We start from the raw sequence: 26,390 nt of genomic DNA on the forward strand, positions 1-26,390 counted from the left end.
CTGGCATTTGCTTTGAAGTTTTGAGCAATATCCTAAATACAGATGGACAAATGGAGCCTCACACTAACACACCAGACCCCTCAGTGAAATAATGCGAGGTGCCACCTTGCAGTGCAGTTTGAACTAACAAGCAGCCACCTTTTTTCAGGGTTGAGGAGAAGGGGAACTGAGTTAAGGTTACCTATTACCCATTAGCTTTCCTTCACCATAAGACTTTATTCATTTAAGACCTCTAGGTCCCACTGATCTAACTATAATCCATTGTTACTCCTTATAAAAAAGACCCAGTCCCCACTGCATAACAACAGTTCTAACACACCACAACTGCATCTACCCAGCAACAATTCAAGCTTAAAAGTCTAAGTCAGGACCTGAACATTCCATGTATATGCTATGCATATTACAGAAAGATATGTTTTGAGGGGTTTTTTTTCCCCCCACAGCACAGTCAAAAACAGATTGTGGGCTGCCATGTGTAACCATATATCGGCATAGATGGCCCCCGGCAGTGAGATTATCCTGCAGCAGCTGCTCAGCCAGCATGCCATGGCTTGAAGGGCAATCTGGTGATAAAACACCACAGCACTGAGATCAGATTGCTTTGCTTGGCCAAAGGATTCCTTCAGCTACCTAAAAAGAGTTAAGGTTTTCTAACTTCAATGCAAAAATACAGCAGAAATGTGCATTTCAAGCTCTAAAGTACATGAATTCAGGCAGCCAGCCTTTGAGAGACAGCTACTCCAGAGCAGCATAGTTTAATGCTCATGTAAATAAGCACGTGCTGTTTTCTGCATTTTTGAGAGCAGTATCAGCATCTTGAAACTCATGACTAAGGCTGCAATAACAAGCAGGCAAGAGCAGCAAGGACAAAGTCATTCTATGCCAGCTTCAATTTTGTTTTTCCCCCTAAGGAATTATAGCGTAGAAACCTTGATAACAGTTAAAAAATACTCTGTTAGCACACTACATAAAACCACCAGACTAAGGGACTAATCTAGAATAGGCAAAACTGTAAGTACATACAGTCTTGCCAAAAGCCACAAATGCATTCAATTGCTTAATTCAGGGAGAAACAAATATCCCTCTGCACAAACACTTCTGTGAGGTTCTCCTTTTGTTGGCACTTATGTCCTGGTACATTTTCAGGTCTCTGGTCTCACGCTTTAATATTCTTGTTTCCTTTTATACTTGTATAAACCATTGTTCTCTCATTCTGGATCCCAGACAAGAGTTGACCAGTAACTCAAAGGGAAAAAAGGCTCCAATTCAGTTTTTAAGCTTATTTTGAGATACTCTACAACTATTAGACAACTGTTTCTATAACACATCTATGAAGCAAATACAAGAGGGAAGAGAAGTACATTTTATTAGTATTTGCCAAGGCAGTGAGAATGCCCAGGAACTGAAAGAAAAGGAACAGAAACAAAACAAAACCACCATCCACTGAAAACCTCAATCTTGAAGCTTTGAATCTCCACACTTTAGCAAGCAGCCCAGAATGAAACAAAACATACTTCTGGCAAAAGTAGAGTTTAAAGCTCTAGTTCTCCACCATCTTTTGCAGCAGTAGGATATCTAGCAAATCCCTCAACTATTTGAGACAGGAAGGAACACAAACTGAGCTCCTCGGACCACTAAAACTCACGTCATACCTACTGGTTTTGCAGACAAAGTTCACTTACTACACTCTTCCCCAGGTGTGTTTATAAGCAAAGTCTGAATGTTTTGCAAATAATGGTGGTCCAACTGCATCTCTGCTTGAATGATACACAATGAATAATTCACCCACAGACATGGGAAACACGATAATCTTCTACAGCACTGATGTGTTTTATGCCATTTCCTCTCAGCTGTGTATATTAATGATGTAATTTTAGCAGGGCTACCCCTTTCAGTTACTGGTAAAAATAGCATCTGCACCATACACTGATGAAATGCATCCACTCCAGGCAGGGAAGTAATGCAGCAAGTCACTGCCTTTCTTCTCTGTAGCAGGGAGATAAAAGAAGAAGTCAGAAAGCAAATAAAACCTTAACCTTTTAGTTTAACATTTCCATGCATCTGAGAGGTAAAATTCACTTTAATGAAAACCATTCTTCTGCATGGTTACAGCCTATGACATTCCAGCACGGAAGAGTGAGAAAGTGAAGTTAGAAATTAAAGCTGGCAAAGCACCTCAACAATAAAGTTGACTGTTTGTCTCCTGCTCCACCTGTGTGGCACATGGTAACAGACCATATGGACCAGGGCCACAATTCTTCTCTCACAGCAACACGTCTGACAGCATAAGCATCAAACACTTAAGGAAAGGATGAGATGACAAGACACCCTGGTGTACACAGGTTTGGGGCAGTATCACCCCTTAAACCTCTCCCAGTTTCCACTATTTGCAATCCTCAAATGAGATTTTATTCTCAACTTCTTAGCATCAACCCACAAACACTCTAGATGCTTTCATTATCCATGCAGCTGCCAAATCTCTTAATCCAGGTCTCTAACTGGCTCTCCTCTGGCATTTTTCAACAGATGCAGTTATGAAAACTTCTCCTGTATTAAACAGAAGAATCCAACTTTCTTTAAACAATCCCAAATAAAACTGAATTAACACATGGAATGTCACTGCTTTGACTGTTCTCAGCTTCATTCTGATTCCATTTATAATGAACCTACTGTTGACAGCACCATTTCCTTGTTTGGCTATTATCAAAAGGAGATAAAAGTGACTGAAGACACACATAATTTAGATATATTTATTTTTATTATATATTTATTCATAACATCATTTGTATATACATAAGAAATTATATATAAACTATACAAGCAAAACAAAGAGCCTTTTCTACCACTCATTAGAAAAATCAAACATTGACATGAACCTGAGGTTTTCTCCTCTGAGAGCCATACAGACACAAATTCAGCCCTTACGTGAAACAAGAATTATCCTACCTTGATGGATACATAAAACAAGACTCTACAGTAATGCCAAGCCGTATTTCAAACACAAGAGTCAGCTCATGCAAAGGACATGAGGCACCAATTCCTTCCAAGTCTGAATCTGCAGTCTAAAATAAAAATCAAACCACCCACTGTCTTCTGACCTGTGAATCAAGGCTGGCATCAGCTGGTAGCCAAAGTGCAGGAGAACACTAAAAAACCACGACCAATTTCCTCCCCTCTAGCTGCACATATCCTGCAGTTAAGGCTCATGAGTTACCATTTGCAAAAGGTCTCTCTCACTAGGGTAAGTATTATTACATTCGTTTCTTCTTTGCAGTCCATCTGTTCCCTTGTGTCAGATACTGAATGTGAGAAACCATGATCACTTCCATGGAAAGAAAGTGTTGTCATGTACTAAATAAGGTCACTTCCAGATTAGAAAGAAGGGAAGCAGAATAAAGAAATATTTTCTGCAATAGTAGGGGAAGTAAAGAAAATGGTTAGCCAAGTAAACAACTGTTCTGTGACGTGTTTTCATACTTCCTCTCTGCCTCCTCAGTAACCAGACTAATGTCATGCCAGTTCTTAGTACTGAGGATAATGCAAGTCTGTGACTTACTGCTCTACTTGAAACCAGAATCTATTGCTTCCAATACCACCAATTTCTCTAACATTTGGTATCTTTTCCCTACAGCGGTCTGATCCTCTGGAAAACTGACAGCCTCCCACATCTGCAGAGAAAAGTCTCGATGTGCAAATCCTAACGTTGACATCAGAAATCAAGCAAGAAACACAAGATTTAAGTTCTCAGGAATTCTCACATCTGAACCCAAAAATCTGTGCACGATGACATCAACTTCTATGTGCAACTACCTGTAAAAACTCCAGCTGTCTGTTGATAAAATACTTATTCTTTCAGCCTGTTACCCTCGGGGAAACACCTTTTGGGGAAGAAAATTAAACCTAAAAAAAAGGCATATGAAAACAAAAAGGATGCTTTGGAAAATTAAGGATTTAACAACAAACTGGTAAGAGGAGGAAGAGAACATCTACCAGCTAACAACTAACCAGCTAAAAAAGCTTCTCAACTGTGCCCTACACAAGAAAATTGCCATTTAGTCATTAGTACATTTGTGACAGTAAGTAAAAAACACAAAGGGTAAGGACATGATGGTTTTCTAGGAACACATGTGAATCACTCCTTTCAAGTGATTTTTCTTTCCATTTCAGTTTAGGGGAGATGTAACCCAAGCAATTTATGTGAAATGCCTGTATCTCTGTTTAACATGGCAGTGAAATAGGTTATTTCAGAACAGACCTCTCCAGATGTTAAAGGGTGTTATGTTCTAAAGAGATGCAAATGAACAGCTGAGCATTTCTGAACATTTCACACATCTCTTAATCTTCAGGCAGCAGACACAAAGGTCCAGTCCTAGAGAGCTGTTTGCCTTCAGGCTGTAGCAGGAACTGCCAGGAGACAAGAATCAGCAGTTGATGTTCACCTTCATTTTTCCTGTCCTGTGTGACATGTTTTCTGTCCTTCAATAAATTTATACATCTGAAATTTCCTCCGTCCCTACTCTCTGTCTTTGTAAAGGCTTTTCAGTATAAACACAGGTTTAAACATTAGTTCCACCAAGATATACACCAGCTCGTTTTCGTTCTGCTCTGATTCTGGTACATTTTTTCCATAAGATGCTCTGCATTAAGCCATCACCCAAAGATCTGAGCATAATTGGGTTTGCTCATTTAATGGAATTTTAATTAAAAGCTCAAGTTGCTTATGCTGTTTCCATTACTGGCAGAAGGTCATGCTATTGCTTCCATAGCTGTTGCGATAATGGCTATTAATTTCATCTACATTAACAACTAACACGCCATTGCAGGCGCTTCCAGGACTTCACAGACATGAACTGGCAATACCAGAGTCCTTCTAGGAATGTACACGCCTAAGTGTTGCCTCCTGTGCTTCTGAAGAGCCATGGAAAAAGGCAAATACTATTACATATGAGTTTATCATCTCACATTAAACATTGACAACTGCATTGTCATTATCTAAGACCAGGAATCTGCCTGAGGAATGCATTACAGTGAGGTAAAACTCCTTGGGGCAGCTAAATTTACCAGCATACTATTCTTAGAATTTGTATTTTTCAGAGTAGCTTGATTCTAATTCATTATAAACAGAAGTATCATCCAACTCCCACTAAAGCCAAATGGAACAGGCTTTGGAGTACTCAAAAATCAAGTTCATCGTTGTCAAAACTAAAGCTGGTCATTTCCTGATGTTTAATAAGGAAATGATCTTGCCTAGCACACAAATTTAGAACAAGTCTTTATAGAACATAAGGATAAAAGCAAGATGAATTAGTAAGGAGTAAAATGAAGCTTTATATCCCCATGGACCTATGTTGTATGCCTCCTCCTCTTCTGTAGAGATTCCTGCCCCATATCCCCTGCAACAGACCTACAACAACACTATTTCCCATATCTACATCTACCTTAAACTTGTCAGTTTCTTCCACATATTCCCTAAACATACACACAACTAAATACTTTACTGCCCCAGGGCAAGGTACCTGCTTCTCTTGCACAACATTTACTTCTGCAGGATGCCAGTTCAGTCTTGCATCCCCTACAGAGATTTGCACAGGACTGTCTTGAATTGCCAATTGGGCAACAATTAGCACATGTTGCCTCTAGCCCAGAAAACACACCAAGCACAGTGAGTGTCTGGGCAAACAAAACAGGATAAGGGCTGAAATGTTCTCATCTCTCCTCTAGATGGAAGCCTGAATGAGTCACTTCTACCCAGACACTAAAAACTCAAAATACTTTTGCTAAATTTGAATGAATTTAATCAACAAGCTCAAGTTAATAAGGTAGAGACTGACAGAGCTGCCTGAGCAGACGGATTCCATCACCTTTACTGAGGAAAGACAAGCACAAAGCCCAAACTAGATATTGAGGAAAGACAAGCAAGAAGTCTAAACAAGACTAAAGAAAAAGAACCACTCAGCAGATTCAAGATAATGCCCTTAGGTACAGGCCTGATATAAGCACTGTTTTAGGTGATTATGTGAACAGGGCACAATGTATGTACACAGTTAGAAATGCTTACAGGAAATGTGCATTAGAGTCTTCCATCAGGCACTGGAACAAGAGCCACTGCTAATTATATACAGCATGACTTTCCACCCAAGCCAATTGAGTGCAGCTCTTGGCCAAAGGGTAGACCTTTCAGTCTTCATGTAAAGTTTCGGTGAACCACAAAGGGCTGGTAAAGTGCCAGTGAACCACAAAGGGCTGCTCTCCTGAAGGAATCTAGGCTATGAATTACAAACTCCAGTAAGAAATACCTTTAAGTATTCACACAAAAAGGTTATCACAATTTTGGTGTGAGTGGGCAGATGAGAAGTCTACTTTTCACTCAGTGTCCCCATGCTGCTCTCCTCTCCCTTTGTATCTTGTCACAGCAATCCCAGATCTCTCAAGTCATGCTTATGTGGAAAGGGAAGTAACAAGGATGACAAAGAAATACTGACTCCAGCCTCTAGAGAGTACAAAAGTTACTTTATTAACAGCTACCAACATAAATTTGCCAGAGTCCAAGCACATCCTCAGGAGTGTGGAAATCTGCTCCCAGCACTGACACAGCTCATGGGTGAGCTACTTGCTGTGTCCCCTGGTTTTGAGGACACCCAATGAGCTTCTATACCCGCCTCCATAACCACAATCAGTACAAACTTGACATGAGATGAAATGCAAAGATTTGATTTCCTTTTTCAAATTAAAGAAAGAAATAAACCTCACAAGTGTTATGTTTATTGCAAAACTAAACCACCAACCTTAATTGAACTCCAGCTCCAGAAGACCAAGCTGCACAATTTATACACCACACAGGCTTCAATAAATTTCTTAATATACAATAATCTTCAAGTACAGGAGGAAAATATGCAACATCAAACCATTTTTTAAAGTACACTAATCTTTGGATTTGATTGATAGAATTCTGAATGCTTGATACTCATAAAACAACTAGACTATTAGAGACAGTAAGTTGGGAATGCAACGTCTTGTGTGTGATCTAATAACCTAACACTGCTGAAGTTTAGATGCAGAGTTCCACTTCAGAGATAAAATGAACAAAGACTTATACAAACAGCTGAAAAATTATGTACAGTTGGTAGAGGGAGATTTTTCTTGAAGGATTATCATAGCCTAAATATTTCTTTAAGCCCTACCCTAACAGTAGTTGACCCAATATTGTTGGAGATGATGTATTTACTTAAAAATAGAATAATCCAGCTACACAACTGATGCAGAACAAGGCATTATAAAGCCTGGACCCTGAACCAAAAGGATTTCAGAGCTTTTTTTGTCCCCTATATTTTCTTCCTGCCTTCAACAGGCTGAACAACTGGTGTCAAACATTTCAGGAGGAAAAGACTGTTGATTGCCATCAACAGAAATAGCTCCTGCTGAAAAAGAGATGAGTCAAGGAAGTGGGAGACAAAGAAGAGGTGCAAGATCACACAAATACATTTTGCCAAGGAAAATTGATTGGGTAGGGGAAAAAGTTGTGGTTAGAAGTTCTGCATGGCTTACACCACACATTGCTGACTTTTACAATGAAACAATTTGGATACCAAAGCCTGCTGCTCATAATCACCAGCTTAATCCATCTGCAACTCATATCCTACTTGAGGTCAACAGGATGACTGCAAACAATGATATGCTTTACATTCCAAACTTAACCCAAAATTAAATCAGTACTTTACTGAGGTATTTTCTCTAAAGTTTGGTTTTGCTTGTATTCACAGGCTGCAGCTCTTATCTGCAGCTTTTATCCAGTAAGTCAGGTGCTATCCTATGTATTTACTCCAGCCTGGAACCCTCTATGTAGACTAATAGCATACCTTCAACTAAGCAAGGAGTTTTAGTGTGCTCAGCAGGAGTGCCAAACGGAGTACAGATTGTAGAATAAAGCCTACTGCACCCATTTTACATCTAGGAGCTTTACTCCTCTCTGTCCACAGAAAGCAGTCTGTGCCTATCATTAGATGCATGTGTTGCAAGAATTGTGATTCAGCTCCACTATATAAGGATCATATTTCAACAGTTGCTTCATTTGAAATCAGACTGGCTTGGAGACAGTTTTGAGGTTTTGTGTGGCAACAGCGGAAAAAGCAAGATAAATACACAGGAAACACAAGGACGGGGGAATTTTTGTCACTTCGCAGAAAATGAGACATATTCAGTTGAGGAAACCATCTTCCAGACTGCTTTATGGAGGAAAAACAGTGGTAAGTGCCACCTGCAAAGCCTCATGGCAGTAATGAGCATCTCAAATACCAACACACAACTGCCAGTGCAGAAAATTTCATACAGAGGCTGTGACAAATCAAAATTTTACTCAGTGTCATGTGAAACTGCAGAATGAAGACTGCACAGTTCTTCACACTGCCATGTTTTGCAAGTTACATTGCCTTTATTATAAAGATGCTTTTGTTCTGCACTTCAACATCTGGTCTAATGTGCCTCATTCTGCTGTGCTTTTGGAAAATATGTTGCGGTCACTGACCATGTTTAATACATTGCTGAAGTATGTCACATGCACAGAGCAGTGCTTGCCTGAAGTGCTCTCCACCTCATGGCCAAATCCTCCTGCTTGGAACCTCACAGTAAGTGTAAATTAATAACATCTCTGCTGTATGGGAAATTCTATTGCTGTTTAAAAAAGAACTACAAAATAGGCTGGGGTTTTTTGATAACTACAGCTACTTTCTTTTGGGAATTGCCACACAAGGTCAGAACAACTACATCTACAGGCTTGTTACAAGTCAGCTCTGTGAACAGGGCTTCCCATAGGTCAGATAGCTCCTTCTGGAGTTTGGCATTGTAACCGAATTTCCCTTAGCTACCAGCACAGGATTGCCTGCAAAACAAAAGTTGCTAGTGAATGTACTATTTTTAACCAGTGACTTTCTATAACCACCTGGGTCACTTGCTGCAGGGAAAAGGTTGAGGTGGCCCCCAGAAAATGTAGGGTAAAACCCCAAATTTAACCAGCCTCAGTGTCTATCAGAATCCCTCCACCAAGTTTGCTGAATTCATTGGCATTGTGCTGAGAAACACAAACGTGCCCATAGAAGGGACCATTGCAGCTGCACTGTTGCTAAAGTATGTGCGAACTGCAAGCATAAAAATCTCATCTTTGAAACTGGAATCAACAGTTCTGACACTAGTAGCTTCTGTAGCTCCATTTGCACTGCTTCAGTTCTTGTAGTATTGTGGATAAAAGCCTTGGGCAACACAAGGAAGAGCGTGTGGCTCATGCAAAATAATAACCGCCTAACTTGCATTAGAATTTGATTATCTTGTTAGGATCAGTGTCAAAACAACAGTCAAAATCTAACTACATCCTAGAAAGAGATGAAAAAGAGACAGCACAATCTAGCAACACATCCCTGTTAGAATTTCTCTTACATTTAACAAGAATCTACCTGCATTTGCCTCTGTTCTCCACAACCAGTGAGATCTGTCCATACCCTACAACCTGTAAGCTGCAGACAGGCTTATTTACAAGGACAATAACAACAGCCCGTCCCTGAGAACAGGGAAAGTTTCCATCTCCCAAAATTACTTCCAGTTAAACTAACTTCCACATCTGTGAAAACAGGTTTGAACAATCCTAACTGACCAAAGAAAAAAACAGGAGTAACAAGCACAATTTACACTGCATGACACAGTTATTAGAAGAGGGCCACATCCCTCTGTGTCAATACTCATCTCTATTTTTTCCAAACTTGCATAGGCCAAATCTTTGAACTTTATTTTACAAAACAGAAGTCCAGGTAAAGCAGAGATACCCAAAATGCTTATGTCAACAGAACAGGATCTCCCTAGTGTTATAACTCTACTTTGCAGGGATGTTCATCTGCTTTATCATCAATACATACAGAAAGGAAAAAGACTTTAGCTAAGACTGAAGGACCAGCACAGGAAAAATGGTGGATTTTGGTAAATAACCATACCATTGCCTCCAGTTGGTCACCACTCCTACAACTTGGGCATTACAGCATGGATCCAGTACCCAATGCTTCAATGTTCCCCCAGTTAACTGTGTATCTGAGGTGAAAGTGGAAGTTTATGGACTTCAAAGTGACACTTGTTTTATAAGTTCATTTCCCAAGGCAGCAATATTCTGTGCAGATAGGATGACAAAATGATTCAGATACTATGTATCTGACAGGTCTCTACATGAAGCGTGCATAAGTGCTTCCAGCTAACCACTTAATGCAAATACAAGTGCATATAGACTTACACCACAGTTTGTCACAGAGTATTTAGCAATACACTCCACTCCTCTTGTCTCTGTCCCCTGAAGAAAACTTGAAACATTTTATACTAAAAGCTAGTTTCAAAGTGTGGATTAAGGAAAATATAGCCAATGATAGCTTTCAGGTCCAAGCCTACTACAAACCCATTCACTGTTTAACTATACACAGAGTACATTACTGACATTTCTACAAATCAGGATTAAAATCATTCACTGGATTAATACAAACTGTCTCTAATCCAACTAAGCACAACGAATACTCCATTTTTTCCTGAGCTCTCTCATTTTTCTTCTTTTCAGCCACAGCCTTTTTAACTGAGACACTTCCAGCTTCAGTGTTTTGCCAAGAGAGGAATGACGAACTTGGGCAGTTCACTATTTCTGACCACAAGTGAGAAGAAATCCTGTTTCCTCAAGCTGTCTGAAACAAGACTCACTAGAAAATATCAACACAAGAATTACACAACTGGTCAAACAATCTGTCCATCTCATACTCTCATGCCTGAATTCCATGTGCTCTAGGTTAAAAAGTTAGTGGGTCCTGCTAAATTAAGAGATGGGAATGTTCACTGTGAGAATTAGAAACCTGTAAGCAAGCAATGGTGGCTCCAGGCTGGCAAATCATCTTCAGTTGTATTCGAATGTAAAAGGGAGAATTCCCTAACAGACAAATCATCACACAGCCAGGAGAACTCACCACAGTCTTTGCTGGTGGTGAACCAGCAAACAGAATATCAGTTAATAAGAAAACTGTGTTTGTTCCACAACTCCTTTCACCAACTATCACTGAGGCAATCTATAAGTTAAAAAGCTTCATTCTCTGGAACCTAAGCAGGTATTCCATAAAAGAAAAACACATCAGAGGAAAACCTAATTAACTTTCACAGTGTACCATGACTAATCTTAGCATATATGGTACTGGAATAGCAATCACTGAGTACAAATGAAAACAGTGTTGAACCCTGTCCTATTTTTAATCAGATGAAAGCCACAAACCTAGCCATGCTTCTGCTTAGCCTTGCATTTTCTGCTACCCTGATGGCTCTTACAGCTGGAGAAATAGCTACTTACAGCACTATTCTGCTGTAAAAATTATTGCTACTTACAGCTACTGGGATTATAGTTGAGTATGTCACAGAAAAGGAGGGCTGGGGGAGGAAAGTGAAGAATCCTTCTCTGGGACACTTAACCCTTTCCAATCTATATGGGTTCCTCTGAGAGAAGATATGCTTTCAAATCCTTGGTCACCATTTACCTGGTATTAAACTATAAGGTTATGCAGTAAGCCAGTAGCAGAGAAGTAATTAGAACTCTGGAGGCTAATTCCAAATACAAGCACTGTCTATGATGTATTTTTAATGACACTCGAAGGCAATTTACTAGTGCTGCTAATGTGATGGCATATTTCTCCTGCATTAGTTCTGTCATACAGAGCTGGTTTTACTAATACCACAAAGAGTTCACAAAAGCTGTTCTAACCAAACAGCAGCTCAGGGTTTGAAGACTTTCCTCACATTCAGGGTGCATGCACCCTCTTCCCTCAGCTTCTCACTTACACATTGCTGGGAACCAAGAGAAAGCTGGAAGTCGAAGCCTAACTGCTGTTTTAAATGCTTTCACCCCAAGTAAAGCACCACTCATCACCATATGCCTCATCCACAAAACAACCCGCTACTACACGGACGAGAGGCAGATGACTTCCTTTGCTCAACCCAAACTACAAGTAAACAGGCAAAATTCCAGTCTCCAATCACAATTAAAATCACCCTGATGACCATTAAGAGATACAAGTTGGTTCCCTCAGTGGAAGCATGCAGAAAGAGACACACCTTTGGAGTGTTTCCCCGAAGGCCTCTTGGGTAATGACTCCTCAATGGAATGTGTTGATGTATGTAGTACATTTTCTAAACTGTTACTGACACTGTTGATGGGGGTCTCAGACCTCGTAGTGACCTGGAAAAAACAAAACAGAAACACCACAAAAATCCAGTGAAATAAACTGAGGGAATGCACAAACATCACACCTTCCTCCAGAGTGAGCAGAAGCCCTTTGAAGGCAGTCAGGCAGCATTGCTTCTTTTAAAACCAAGGGGTGTTACTATTGATATTCCAAAAGTAACAGTTCAGGGAAGTTGTTTTAGTCAGTAGCTATTCACAAATCTAGATTATCTTGGCTAATCTATAAAGCTACTTAAAGTATAATTCTTTTCTAAACAATAGTCACACAGCAGTCAGTTGCAGGGATATTGCAGGACCCTTAACCTCTCCACACTGCATTTCTTAACCCTCCAAGAAGAAAACTAGAGGAAGAGGGCTCTTGGAAAATACATTTTTTTAGATGCAGACTCAAGGCATTTGAAAGTATTGCCACACAGATTACCAGGAGTGAATTCCAATTTAGCAAAAACCTCATCTTCTTGTCTTTGCCATTTCAAAACCTGCTCTCATCATACTGCAATGAAAAACTGCACACTAGAACTGCCCAAGCAGAAGGCTGCATCATCAAAACAGACTTCATAGCCTAATACATGCCTTCTAATCTGCATTTAGCCTCAGAAAAGTATTTTCAACACTACTTAAAGCTACAGAAACAAACACAAGTCATTAGAAGAGGCAGAACTGAACACTGCCCACTTCAGCTGCTGTCCACAAAAGCATTCACAATTGAATACCAGCGTCTATTACTTGTAGTACAATATTCAATCCCTGCCTCACAAGCAAGGCAATTACTCTCTTGTTTTCTAGGTAATGAGAAGCAGAAGTGGATGAACAGTTACATTAGCAGTACTGAAAACAAGAGTTTACATATCTTAAAGAGGAAAAGTGCACTTTAAAGAAGTAGTTCAGACTAACAAAAGCACTCCTCCTAGTGCACTACTTGAATTTCAATTGCCACATTTTCCATCCACAGGAAATCCTGGTTTGGAAAGCTGTAATTAGAATTTAATATGGATTTTTGCCTTTCACAAATCACAGGAGAAAAAATGTGCACCTCAACATAACAAAAGAAGCTGTCCTTTATTCATGGTAACTAATACCAGAGACTCCAGGTCCGGGTAGGAGAAAGGCTCACTCAAACCCCCATTACTTGTGCCAGTGCAATGAGTTAGGACAATTTACAGTTAAAACAATGCTGTTCACACCCTATCATTAGCCTCACATATTGACATCAATCAGAATACACAATGCAAGTAAAAATAGCACTTCCCCACCTCTATACAACTACCTATTGTGAGCTCCACTCTAAGACTGATGTTCACAGATTTATATGCAGTTAAAGGCAGTAGCACAAGTGCAAGACTTGGTACACTTGACACCCATAAAAAAAAGCTTACACGTGCAACAAATCAATCCAGAAGGACAGATGAGTGTTAGAAGAAAGCAGGATTACAAGTAGCTGCTTTCCTTTTCAGCACTGATAGCTTAATTTGATTTTAAAGTTTACTTGTATGCTCCCTCAGCACAGCTTTCCACCAATAACCCCAACTTCTATCGAGCTTTTACATTAGAAAATGTAACCATTAAGCTTTAAACTCAGGGGGAGGGTGAGGAATAGTTTAAATCTCTTTGCCAAAGTAAGTCTTTACCCAAGCTTCTCTCACACCCTCTCTCTCCTGGAGCTCATTAAGCTCTCACTCCAATGGATTGCTGTGGAGAAGGAGTTCCAGTGGACTGAGCAATGACACCCCCAGCTTAGAAAATTAGATTCAGGCAAGACTATCTTCTCCTCAACAGACAGGTTTCAAACATGCATATAACCACTTAATAGGACTCGAAATCGAGTAAGAACATAGCCACATGGTACCAGAAGACTCTCTCAACAGGCAGTTTGGAACCGTGTCTGGCCTCCTATCTCGTATTCCCTTCCCTCCACTATCTTTACAATGAGCATTGCGTGCAGTTTAAAATTAGCATTTCCCTGATACACAACCTCCAATCCTTTCCATAAAGATTTCATTCTTATATACTTGGTAAAGATTAATTTAGCCCATATGTCTTGACTGACTGAGCTCATATACTATCTGAATCAGTCACACATCAAAGCAAAGCAGTTTCAAATTGGCCTAGAAAAATCACAAAGCTCTGATTAGTTCCAAATGGAGCACTTTGTTAGTGAGCTGAATGGTGTTATAACCAGTCAAACTGACTGCTTAAAGCTTTCATTCCAAATCTGAAATACATTTTTCCACTGGCTTAAACATATCAATACTACAAAGGTTTGGATTTGTTTAGGGAAAGTAAGAATACTGAAAAGGTTTGCAAATCAAAGCTTTATTTCCAAAATAGTAACAAGTCTTTTTTTTCCTTTTAAGTCAAGGGTGAGCAAGACAGAGAAACAATAACCCATGAGCTATGAGCTGCAGAAGATAACCACCCTGCAAGGCTTGGAAGAAACACTAGCAAAAGCTAATAAGTGTCCAGGAAGGATGTGTCAAAATGCAACTGCAGAGACTCAGTAAATTCTGGGAGGAATGTTCACTGCTATCTGAACACAACTGCAATCCCTAACGAGGGCTCAGCACAAACCTAAGTAGTCACTAGATACTGAATAGAGAACAAGGGCCATTAAAGAATAAGCATCTGCTGTTCTGGAGGTCAAGCATTTAATGGTTCTTAAGGTGCACCAGTTCACAGCAAAGGTGAAAAGGCTGGCATCACAGAAACTAGAAGTGTTCAGGCTATATATAATAAGAAAACACAGGAGTGACATTTTATAAATGCTGAAAAATTCACGAATAGTTCAAGGGCTAAGAGGCTACAGCATCAGACATTTAAACAAGAGACTTTGGAGTTTTCAATTGAAATAATAGAGAACATCAGCAGAAACAGTCCATGAATCATAGAATGGTAGGGGTTGGAAGGGACCTTTAGAGATCATCTAGTCCAACCCCTCTGCAGAAGCAGGTTCACTTAGATCAGGTTGAAGGCTCATCAACTACAACAACTTAGAGAGCTAAAGCAACAGAAATATGCTTCACTATCCCTAGACTTGCCCTCAGTGCAGCATTTTGTAGGGGCAGGCAGAAGCAAAGCCCTGTGCTGCACCTCTCCTTAGTTTCATTAGATTATTCCTGAACTTATTTCCATCAGAGTGGCCTGGAGGCTTATCCTATGACTCTAGATGTGCCTCATTCTCCATAGTAATAAAGACTATCAAAACTGGTATCAGTTACTGAAAAGCACATCCTTCCCAACAAGGGCTGGATAGGATCACAGAAGGCCATCCTGAAGCCCTCCACTCCCAGGAGTTTGGCAGGAAGAGAAACAATTGCCTTAAATCAGGATAAACAAGCCAAGGTATCCCAAGTCACATTTTTCCCTCTTAACCTGCCTCACAAATTTCTATCAGCAGTATGCAGTGATTTTCCTCTCGGCAGCAGAGATGTACTAACAGGCATAGATCTTCTTAGGACAACAAGAAAAACAGTTTTAGAAAGCTCTCCAAAGCACACAGGACAAAAATAATAATAACTAGAATCACACAACAGAATCAACAGGAGTAGTTCCTTCCCAGGTGGTGTTTCTCTTCTAGCACTGCTACCTGAAGAGGCTCTGCCACTATCCCAGAGTGAAGTCAATGCGGAAAAGCCTGAAGAGGCTCTGCCACTATCCCAGAGTGAAGTCAATGTGGAAAAGGGTCAATCTGTGAAGCCAGATTCAGCATCTGTAAGCTTTGCTCCCCAGGGACAATGCCTAACATTTAATATGGCAAAGTCTCCCATAAAAATAACAGGACTGATGGAAGTTAATGTGGTAGGACTTTTACCAAAACAGTAATTATATGTTCCTTTTAAAAATAACTAAACAGAACACAGAAAATACACGGTTTAATGGCAAAGTATTTGCTGACTTAGTTTGAAATGGAGCCAACGCTAAAAATCAACATAGCTTACTACCTAAAGTGTAACATGACTTATAATTTAAGGAAACTGACACAGGATCCAGGGGAATAAACCACTGATTTCTATACCTAGTTAGGTAAAGAATTTCCATCACACATTACACAGGAAACATGGACAAAATACAAAAGCAGTGAGTCAGACAAGGGAGATACTAGGGCTGCAGCTAAAAGTCACATGAAAACATTCTCCCACTGATCACATAGAAAAAATTTTCACACAACATTCTGTTTTCAAAAGTGGCCAGTGATATCCTGGGGAAGTCTCACAGACTAATGCTCCTGCCAGTACTTGCTTTGGAAGTCTCCATTAGAAAGGGGTTTTCATAATCATAAACTGACCTCCACACTTGAAGCTGATGTAGGTAACATGTAAGAGTGCTGAAATCTGGGGAGGAAACAAACCCAGTGAACTCCATTCACTCCTGCCAGTTTCATATTAGTGAGTATTAACAGAAGCTTATTTTGAGGTTAACACCAAGGTCTTTAACACAGTACAATCTTGTTTGCAAAAACAGCCTAGCAGAAGCCTGATGGCAAGGATACAGCCCTTGCACGCTTAGGCAGGTAAACTGCAATTTCCCAGTGCAAGACAACAATTTAGCTTCTAAAAAGGCATTGCTAACACTCAGATGCCAATCTACAGAAGCATGAGAGTGTTCAGTGAGCTGAGTCTAAGCCAGAAACAAGAGCAAGCAATGCAAGGTCTTGAAATTCAGAAATCTACTGAGACTACAGATCCAGGAGGAGCAAGGCTGAGCAAACACCTTCCTCTTGGTAGCAACAAACCACTAGTCTGACCAGCTGCTTATGAAACCATGACCTCAGGCACCAGTTCTGCACCTACTTATATATGCAAATACCTGACTCTTCTTCCACTAGAAGAACAGAATTAAAAACTACTCCACCTTTTGAAGATTTGGGCTCTTCCACAGGGATGTTTAAGGAACACAAAGACACTCAATTTTTCACATACCTACTAAAGTTCTCAACACTTAAATTTACATGAGGTTAGTGGCACTGTTGGACTAGGACATGAATGCAACTGAAAGAGTGGTTTGTGCTAGAAGTTAATGCAGTTCCAAAAGGCAAGGTCTACCAAAAAAAGATGTAAGCACCAGGTGCAATCTAGTCAGGTGCATCCCCTGTTGAGAAACACTGAGCAGCTACCACAGGCCTCACACCTATTCTCATAGGAAGTTGGTCAAAAGGCATCCATCTTTGAACACAAAGGGTGAAGAGGCAATTTATAGTGAAATGGGATAATAGATCTGATGGTTTTTGTCCTGGGAGACTATTATAGGAATGAAATGAGGCATAAAGTACTTAAATGCTAGGGGACATTCCCACACCTGCTACAAGGTTCCATTATAAATTCTGTAGAGCTGGTGGACCAAAAATTGGGTTGTATTTTATAGACTAAGTCATTTCCACTAAAAATCCTTTGCTTAAAGAACTGTGAATACTTTGTTAATACTAGGAACATAAACATACCGTAGAGTAACCAGACTTTAATCTTGTGCTGCATGTTTGCCATTCAAGATAGTGAAAAGCGGCATTTGAAAACACCTAGCAACTCTGGTTTGTGCAAAGATGTGCACTCTCCCTGTAAGACAAACAAGTGAAGCTACATTCTGCAGATGCTTCAGAATTCTTTAATATTAGTTAATGAAATGATTTCTGCCACTACTACACAGGCTCCAAGACTTAGCCATTAGAGCCTGTCAAATGGCAATACATGGGATGTCCTGACGAAAAGATACACTGAGTTAAAAGTTTGAACTCTAAAGGGAAAAACACTATAAAAAGGCAACAGAAAAAAAACCCCACATTAATACAAATAAGATACAAAACAATAGCCCTTTTTTACCTGCTCTTCCACAATTTACTTACTATAGCTTACTAGAGAAGCTGTAAGTGCAACCAGTGGACTCACACTGTGCTAATTCAAGGCACTTTTGTTCTAGGCTTCTGGTGCATCAGGCATATTTCAAAAAAAGGAAGGTGATACTTCATTTTGCTTTCAAAACAAGAAAGAAATCAAAGTTGAATTTTGCAAACCACCTCAAAATCAAAAGTGATAACTGCTCATAGCCAGACCTTGAACAAGATAGTGCTGTTCTGTTTGTCAGCAATGATGAACAAGTATGTCCCTGCTCCTGTGTGACCTACTCTAGGTGGTCCTGCTCTGGCAGGTGGTTGGACTGGATGATCTTTTGAGGTCCTTCCCAACCCTTCAGATTCTGTGTAATGTTACCAAAAGCTGAAGTAGCCACCAGAAGGGAAGATTAATGCATACTTCAAGAGAAGTGTAGAAGTGTATCTTCAAGAGAAGATAGTCTTATCTGCTATAGAAGCCTTTATCCCTTAATGACATTTGCCTTAATGACATTTATATTATATTGACTTCGTGTTACCAGCATTCATCTGGAAATTGGCCCCATGAGGCCTGTACATAGATTTGGGAGGTAAAAGGATAGTCACAGAAGCAGCTCTAAAATCTGCTGGAGAATAATCCAAGCAACAATAACACAAGCCTCTTCCTGGTAGAACAGCTCATTGCCAGCCTAGTCTATTCTGCAACAATTCACAAATCAACAAGCTTGGCAGAAGTAATCTGACAAGTCACAAATTCACTGAATGGTATTTGTCCCTCCTCCTCCTCCTCACTAGCCACTTAAGTCATGTCTTGAGTGTAAGAAAACTACTTATGGTGGGGAAAAAGACAACCCTGAAAAATGAAAAATGTTCACTTTCACTATTTGCCACAGTGACTTGGCAGGTCTTTAATTAAAATTAAAGATCTTACTCTTAAGTAATTGATCTTATTATTTCAGGATCACTTCAGCTATTTACAAAACTCCTGAAACCTACACTGGCAGAACACCTGTTTAAAAGTTTATCCCTTCCAATGCTTATTATTGGATAATGCAAAAGGAGAAATCTATTTTAGCATAAGGCCAGGAACTTAGATGTTTGCTCATTACAACACTCATGTAAAGAAATACAGATCTGGACCATATCAACAGCTCCTTGCTAGATTTAATACCCATTCCAAATCTAAACAGGGAAAAAGTTCAATTTAACTTGCTTCAATTCTTTTGACAAGGAGTAAAGGCAAATTCTAGTTTATGCATGACAGCAGATCTCATTTCAACAGACAAATTAGATCTAGTATTTCTATAATGTGATTCTGTGTATTCACAGAAACTCTTATCTATATTCTTGGAAATAACATTCTTACATTTGCCTTTGTTTGGGCATGAAGTGAAATGCACACTGTTTGAAGACAGAAGATGACTATATGTGTGCTTTGGTAAATGAACACGTAAGAGATATCACAGGTACTGCAGCACCGAAGAAGAATCAGAGCCTGTTGGAAAGACTCAGTGCTGTATCTAATATCCACCTAAAAGATGCCAGGATCCCAGTTTTAGCAATTCAAGCATTTTTTAAAAAGAAGCTAAACCAAATGGTTAAATAGTTTCAAACAACGATGCTGTTCAGCACCTTTGAAGTTAGACACAGGAATGCTTGTTAGGTGTGGTTAACTACTGCTGGCGCTGCTTTCCCAAGCAGGATCTGCATACAGCTTGTACATTGATTCAATTAAAACAGTTTCAAGTATGGTACAGTTCAAAAATGTCCAGCACCTTACAACAGGCATTCCTAGTCCAGAAGAGATGAAGTCTACTTTGATGTTGCTTAAAAAGAGTAAATCAAAAAGTGGAGTGTACTCTTGAAACAAGAGCTTCATTTAGCCCGGGCAAACATGGGAAAACAGTGCATGGAAAAAACAACACTATTAGCTCAACACAAGTGTTTTGGCTGCTCTGACCCTCATGTTTGGATGTACAGTCCATTTCCCAAGCAAACTAATTTAGGTTCTTAAATTCAAGTTCATCACTGAACACAGGACTAGCCAAAGTGAGTTTGGTGGTAATTATTGCTGTCACTACGTGAGACCATTGTCTCCCAGTGATTCCTTTCTGTCACTTCTTTCTGAAAATATTGCAGTTTCAGACTGAACCATTTGACCAGAGTCACAAACACTTTCACACAAGGATAACAGCAAGGAATGATCCAGAACTGGAAGCCTCACATTTCTTAACTGGAATATCAAGATGCATGTGTAATCCCCGTTGCCTCAAGTACCCAGAACACTAAAGGGCCATGCAAACAGTGGCACATGTCACCAGCTGCACCTGCCCTGCAGCTCCTGAGGTTAGTTTTGTGTATTTTTGAAAATGAGATAATTCCAGAGATAACCACTGATATCAGTGAGTAAAGGTCTCTAATCCTGGCTATAGCAAGTGCTATTAACAGGGTAATAACCCACTAAAGTTATGTAGATTACATGTAATCTCCTAAACCTAAAAATTAGGTTTTTCTTGATTTATTCTATCCTTCCAAAGCCTGCATAAACACCAGAAAGGCAGCTGACACAGATCACTTAATAGCTAGACTGCTCACTCCACAAGGACTTAAGGTCAGGGTTTCAAGCCAAAAAGTAAGAGTTTTTTTCCAAGTTGTTCCACAGATTGAATCTTTCTGAAGGTGGTGAAAGTCAATTCAATCACTGGCAGCAAACGGTGCAGAAAGGTAAAGAAGGGATTTGAAATGGACCCCTCAGAACATCAGCTTCACACAGCTCCCAATACATGGTCTTTAGTTGTTTCTACATTTTACATGAGCCTATGGATCTAGCAGGGGTGAAAAATAGCATCTTATGCTATAAACCTGAAATAGCCATTGGTGCAGTTTTTGGAAGCTGACTAGGCAAGAGCCCTTTTTCCCATTCACAAGATATGAACCTGAAACAGCCACATAACTGCAGTGTCACTGACTCTTATTTGCTTTCAGCTGCAAACAAACTGTAGTCAGACCTACTATTTCTGACCCTGGTTGTGCAGCTGAAGCCACCATCAGCTCATTGCACTAACTGCACTGAAGAGCTCTTGTCTATCAGCTAGTGAAGCAGGTGATGAGTAGCCAAATCATTTCCCTGTTCTTACAGAATGGTCTCAATGAGTAGATGAAACAACTTCATGAAATAAAAGGTGGCAGATTCATTAATACCTTCTCTATTTATCAATGTTATGCCCTCAGTTATGTTCACAGAATATCAAGGGTTGGAAGGGACCTTGAAAGATCATCCAGTGCAACCCCCCTGCCAGAGCATGACCACCTAGAGCACGTCACACAGGAACTCGTCTGGGTGGGGTTTCAATGTCTCCAGAGGAGACTCCACAGCACATCTGGGCAGCCCCTGCCAGTGCTCCCTCATCCTGAAGAAGTATTTCCTTACTAGTGCACGTACACTTCTTGAGAGAAGAAGCTAGTCCATGCAGAGATTCATATTACTGGTAATGAACGCCAGTATCAAAGTAGGTCCTGGTATGTCATCATCCACAACCTATAAGCCTAAAGGGTTCTGTAAAGCCAGCATCACTACAGCCCCAAAGCAACCAGGAATGAATAAAAGCATTACATTTTCACCTACAGCAAAAAGACACTCATTGTCACAAGTCAAATAACATTAGTGTGAATGGATGGTTCAAGGGATTAGGAGACAGTTTTGAGACCCTTCTCTGTGGGCCACAAATTTAGCAGTGGTAGTTTGCTTATCAAAGCACCTGGATGCCTACATCCACAGCAGGAGGCATTTAGCTACTGTTTCCATGTGCTCTGATGCTTCCAGCTCACTCCCTCCTAGCGGGAGAGCAGCAGTTTGCAGCTCTAAGTACTATATATTAGCAGAGAAATGGAGCCTTCAGATCTTAAGATCTAAGAGCTGGCCAGAAAACCATTCTGTCTCCTTTGTGGCAAAGGCACAAAAGACAGCTGAACAGCACCTAAAGGTGCAAAGCCAGCCTGAAATCTCAGTTGCGTCCTTTCCAGTTACAAATAAGTCCATTAAGGTTAATCCCAGAAATAAAAGTTATGGAAGACCTGATTTGTCAGATACATGCCTTGCCGTCATTTGAAGACAATTTCCACTCTTTCCATTTTTAAAAGCCATTTAACCACCCTAGATTTTATGCCGACGAGCAAAGTTTGAAGAACACACAGCTCCAGTCCTGCAAATGCTGGAACCATTCAAACCCAGAACACGGAACAAGGCAAGGGACAGAAAACCACATTTACAGGGACTAACAGTCTGCTGTAGACGGCAATGTTCTCCTGACTCAGGGCAGAGAAACTTAACATCCACTTTGTATTACTAAGTAGAAAGCACAAATCTACTGACCTACTTAAAGCCAGTCACTGTCACCTTCTGTAAAGTCAACATTCATACAGTAAGAAGAAATCTCAAAAAGCACTAGCAAAAAATATTGACAGCTGTTTTGAACCTCTTTGGAATCAGCACTTGCAGCAGGCACTAAAAGACAGGAGCAAAAATCAGCTGTTTTCATCACTAACCAACTCTAAATGTGCTCATCTACCCCAAGCAACTTGAAGAATCATGAAATGCTCACAGTAATTTTGTATCAACTGTTCAGTCTCTTCATTATGAGACACAATTTTTGAGCAACTTCACTGTAAGATTCCGGCCAAAACCAGGGCCTACGTGAAAGAGATGGGAGGTGGAAAAAGAGACTGCAAGCTCTGATCCTGGGGATAAAAGCTGGAGTTCCTACTCTCCAGGTGAGTCACATTTTAACAGGACTAAGCAGAAGCAACACATTTCCATTTGTTTCTGCAAAGAGAATAAAGAGCACAGTTCATCTTTTTTGCTGCATCTCCCTGAATAAACCAGTTAAAAGTAAATAATTAGTAATTATAATGGACCTCTGGTTACACAGAAAAACAGGTAGTCCACAAGCCTTAGTCTAGTCCCTATTCCCACACTGGCACAAGGAAAACTAGCCCTGCTCACAAAGACTTCCCTATCTGCACGTCATTACTCATCCACATCACTCCTGCTTCCAAAAGTTTCTCAGCACCTCCAATGGTGACCATCTCTCCACTTCGTTTTCTAAGGATGAGCTCAGAGAGGTTTGCACTTTGGAATTTAGGAGCAGTGTTCACACAGCTTAACTTGCAGGGCTGATTTCAAATACCAGCTCAGTGTAGCTCAAGCTGTAGTAAAGAGGTGAGTGATGAGAAAGTGCTGGTACCAGGGAAGAAATTCTCCTCCCATTCTGAAGAGGACGGAGAGCACAGGACTCCTGGCAGGCAGCAGCCCAGTGCAGCTCCCTCTCTCTTGCCATTTGCATTGGGTTTTTTCTAGGTGATGTTACAACACAAGTATCGTCTCAACATAACTTGGTAACATCACAAGATCTAAGTTCACAGTGATGGAATTTATTTGTGCACATTTAAACAGGGCTGAATGGAGAAAGACCTTGTTTTTTCCACTTGCTTCATCCAACTACTCTCTTAAGCCAACTGTTTACTCTGAAAGTAACAAAATTACCCAGCTATGAATCTTAAAAAAGACAATCTGCATCTGTTCAAACAAAATGCATATTCCAGGGACTGTGAGAGCAAAGTCAACTTTTTTGTTCCCTCTCAACTATTCAGTACTTAAAAGCCCAGTATTCTTCCACATCAATGGCTGAAAAAAACCCCAAATGTATTTTTAAGGGACGTCCTTTCAATGAATGGAGATGAAAAAGGCAATAATCAACTGACTGTCCTGCATTCCTTACTGCTGGCAGGAAAAATGGTAGGATGGATTCTCCGTCCATCTTAGATTGACATAAATAGTGCCGGAGTTTTACAGCTTTACAGTGACACAAGTCGTGCACTATCTGCAAAGCTTTGAAAGCACACTTTAAAAAAGGCTCCTGCCTGCCTCATTCTATCCTGGGGTTTTTTTTGGCTTATCTTATTTTGAGAAAACCTGTATATCATGTGCAGCCTTTCCATTGCAAGGGTCCATGCATCTTTTGAACACAGGAAGCTGCAAGCAGTTAAGTGTCTGAAAGGAAGCTTTTTCTGGTTTTAATTATACCCTGGGCCAGTCTGTGTGAAATATTGTTTCCATCTATATTTTATTCACGTAGAGGTTTAAACTGAATAAAAGAGGCATTCCCATATCCTGTTCTTTCCCCTCAAAACAAAATGTCAGGAACAAGCGCTGTTTAAAGACACAGGAGTGGAAGATGAGAAGAAATACAAAGTTCAACAATAACTCAGCTAAATTTTACAATTAAAGGAGCAGGATCTAAAAAAACTGTGGTTTGAGGGAAATTTGTATTCAGCAGAGATTTCTGTCTTGGTCTGAAATTCAATGCTCAACTTAATGGAATCTGTGCAGAGCCCCCAGAAACAGCTTTATTTAGGATACTACTCCAATAGAGGGATTTTTGTAGCCTTTAGGTATACATCATCTTTCCAATAGCAGGGTAACGTGGTTATTTCTTGACTGAGCCCATACATCCTTAAAGGCAACAGCCTGTTAACTAATCACATCCTTAGCTGGTACTCAGTTTGAACTTTAAAGGAGGTCAAACTCTGTCAAGAAGACAGTTTGACTCCCTAATTTGTAACAGGCTAAGAGCATTTTAGCAGCCAGTAATATACCTAGTTGCTAACAGCACCTCTTAAAAACGTTACTGTCCAGCTTAATTGCAGGCAATCGAATGAATGAACAGCAAGTCAGTGACAGTGAACCACTGACACCAGGATCAGTACCCGAGGGATTCAGGGTGAAAGGCAACCACAACATTTCTTAGTATCAGAAAGTTAAAAACGTTTGACATTGCATCCATCTAAACAAAACCTAGACTCATCAAGATGCCTTTGTCACTGGACAGCTACTCCCAGAGCTGATCCTCCCTTCCAACTATTTCCAGAGTAACTTTTAAACTGATGTTTGCTTCCAAATCCAGAGATCCCACATAGCTTATTTCCCCTGCTAAACCTCTGGTCTTCGCTGACACCGGCAGGACTGTCCCCTCGGCAGATGACTGGCCAAAGGCAATCAGTTAAGGTTTTTAGTGCTGCCTGTTGATCAGCTTGAGAGCCCTGTCTCCTTTAAATGTCAGAAGCCACTAAAAACTCGATGCACACCCTCTTTTTGCCTTCAGTTGACCATTCCCATCATCTGCCATGCAAGTGATCCCTGCCAGCCTCTTAAGCTGCCATTTATCACTACAATGCCCACAGTCAAAGAGAGGTTTAAAGTCACTGTTGAAGACACAATCAAGTGACTTGCAGCAGTGCCATTCTGATGTGCAAAAGTAGGATACCCACCTTATGGCAGCCAGGATAGGTTGCCATGGTGTTGAGGGTAGAGGTGCTGGGATTCTTGCTGGTGCTGGCCATGATATTCTGGATCTGGGTGAGCTCTTGCCTCAGCACCTGCTTCTGGTGGAAGCTGAATGCAGGGTGGTTGGATGCCATTGTGAAGAGCAACAGGAACTCATCCCCTGTGCGGCCCTCGTTGAGTTGTAGCCCATAGTTGTTGATGACTGAATCGATGTGGGTGAGGGTACGGAAGAGGACCCCGGCCGCCTCTCGGTGGGCAGACCCGAGTAGGGCGAGAGAGACCAAAAGTTTGCTGCGTACCACCTCGTCCGTCAGGTTGGTGAGGCTGCCCAGGTCGGCGGGGTTGTTGGCCTTGATTTCAGAGTCGCGCAGGGAGTGGTAGTCCTTGCGGGCCAGGTCCTCCAGGCAGGCGCCCAGGAAGCGCAGCTCCAGCGGGATGCAGAGGTCCAGGAGGCCGCAGAGGAACTCCACGCGCTGCGGGGAAGGCAGCTCGGAGAACCAGCGGTACACACCGTCCCGCTGCAGCCGCGGGCACCGCTTCTCCACCATGGTGCTCCGCCTGCCCCCGGCCCGGAGGGAGCACACCCTGGGGGGGGCGGCGGCGGCGAGGGCGGGCGGCAGCGCCCCGAGGGGGGCCCGCAAGGCCGGCGCCCCGACGCCCCCCAAGCGGCCCCCTCCGCGCTCCCGCCCTCCTGGCAAACCCGCCCCCCGGAGGACGACGGGGCCCGGCGGCGAGGAGCGCGGGGGGCAGCCCGGTGCGGCTGGCAGGGCCGGGCCGGGCCCCCCCGAGGGCGGCCGCCGGGGGAGCAGGCCCGAGCGCTGAGACGCGGCCTGGCCGCGGGGTCCCCGCCCGGCAGGGCCCGGCGGCCCCGAGCAGGCCTCTGTGCTCCCGCGTCCTCCCTTACGGGGCGGCGGCTCCTCGTGTCAGCCGGGCGCCGGTGGCCGCCATCCTCCGCGCAAGCCCGTCCCGCGGCGCTGGGCCCCGGAGCCGCC

At 41.5% G+C, this 26,390-nt stretch overlaps 1 protein-coding gene across 1 annotated transcript in view; it reads right to left on the reverse strand.

Moving 5' to 3' along the window:
• ZCCHC14 (zinc finger CCHC-type containing 14) overlaps positions 1 to 26,006 on the reverse strand; it is a 51,219-nt gene extending 25,213 nt beyond the window's left edge. The window contains exons 1-2 of the mRNA XM_062007142.1: positions 25,383 to 26,006; positions 12,109 to 12,232 (exon numbers count right to left, since the gene is read on the reverse strand). Coding sequence (XP_061863126.1) covers positions 12,109 to 12,232; positions 25,383 to 25,946 — 688 coding nt within the window. The 5' untranslated portion in view covers positions 25,947 to 26,006. The remainder of the gene's footprint in view (positions 1 to 12,108; positions 12,233 to 25,382) is intronic.
• Between the last annotated feature and the right edge of the window lie 384 nt (positions 26,007 to 26,390).

This window comes from Colius striatus, chromosome 14, assembly GCF_028858725.1.
Source record: "Colius striatus isolate bColStr4 chromosome 14, bColStr4.1.hap1, whole genome shotgun sequence".
NCBI lineage: Eukaryota > Metazoa > Chordata > Aves > Coliiformes > Coliidae > Colius > Colius striatus.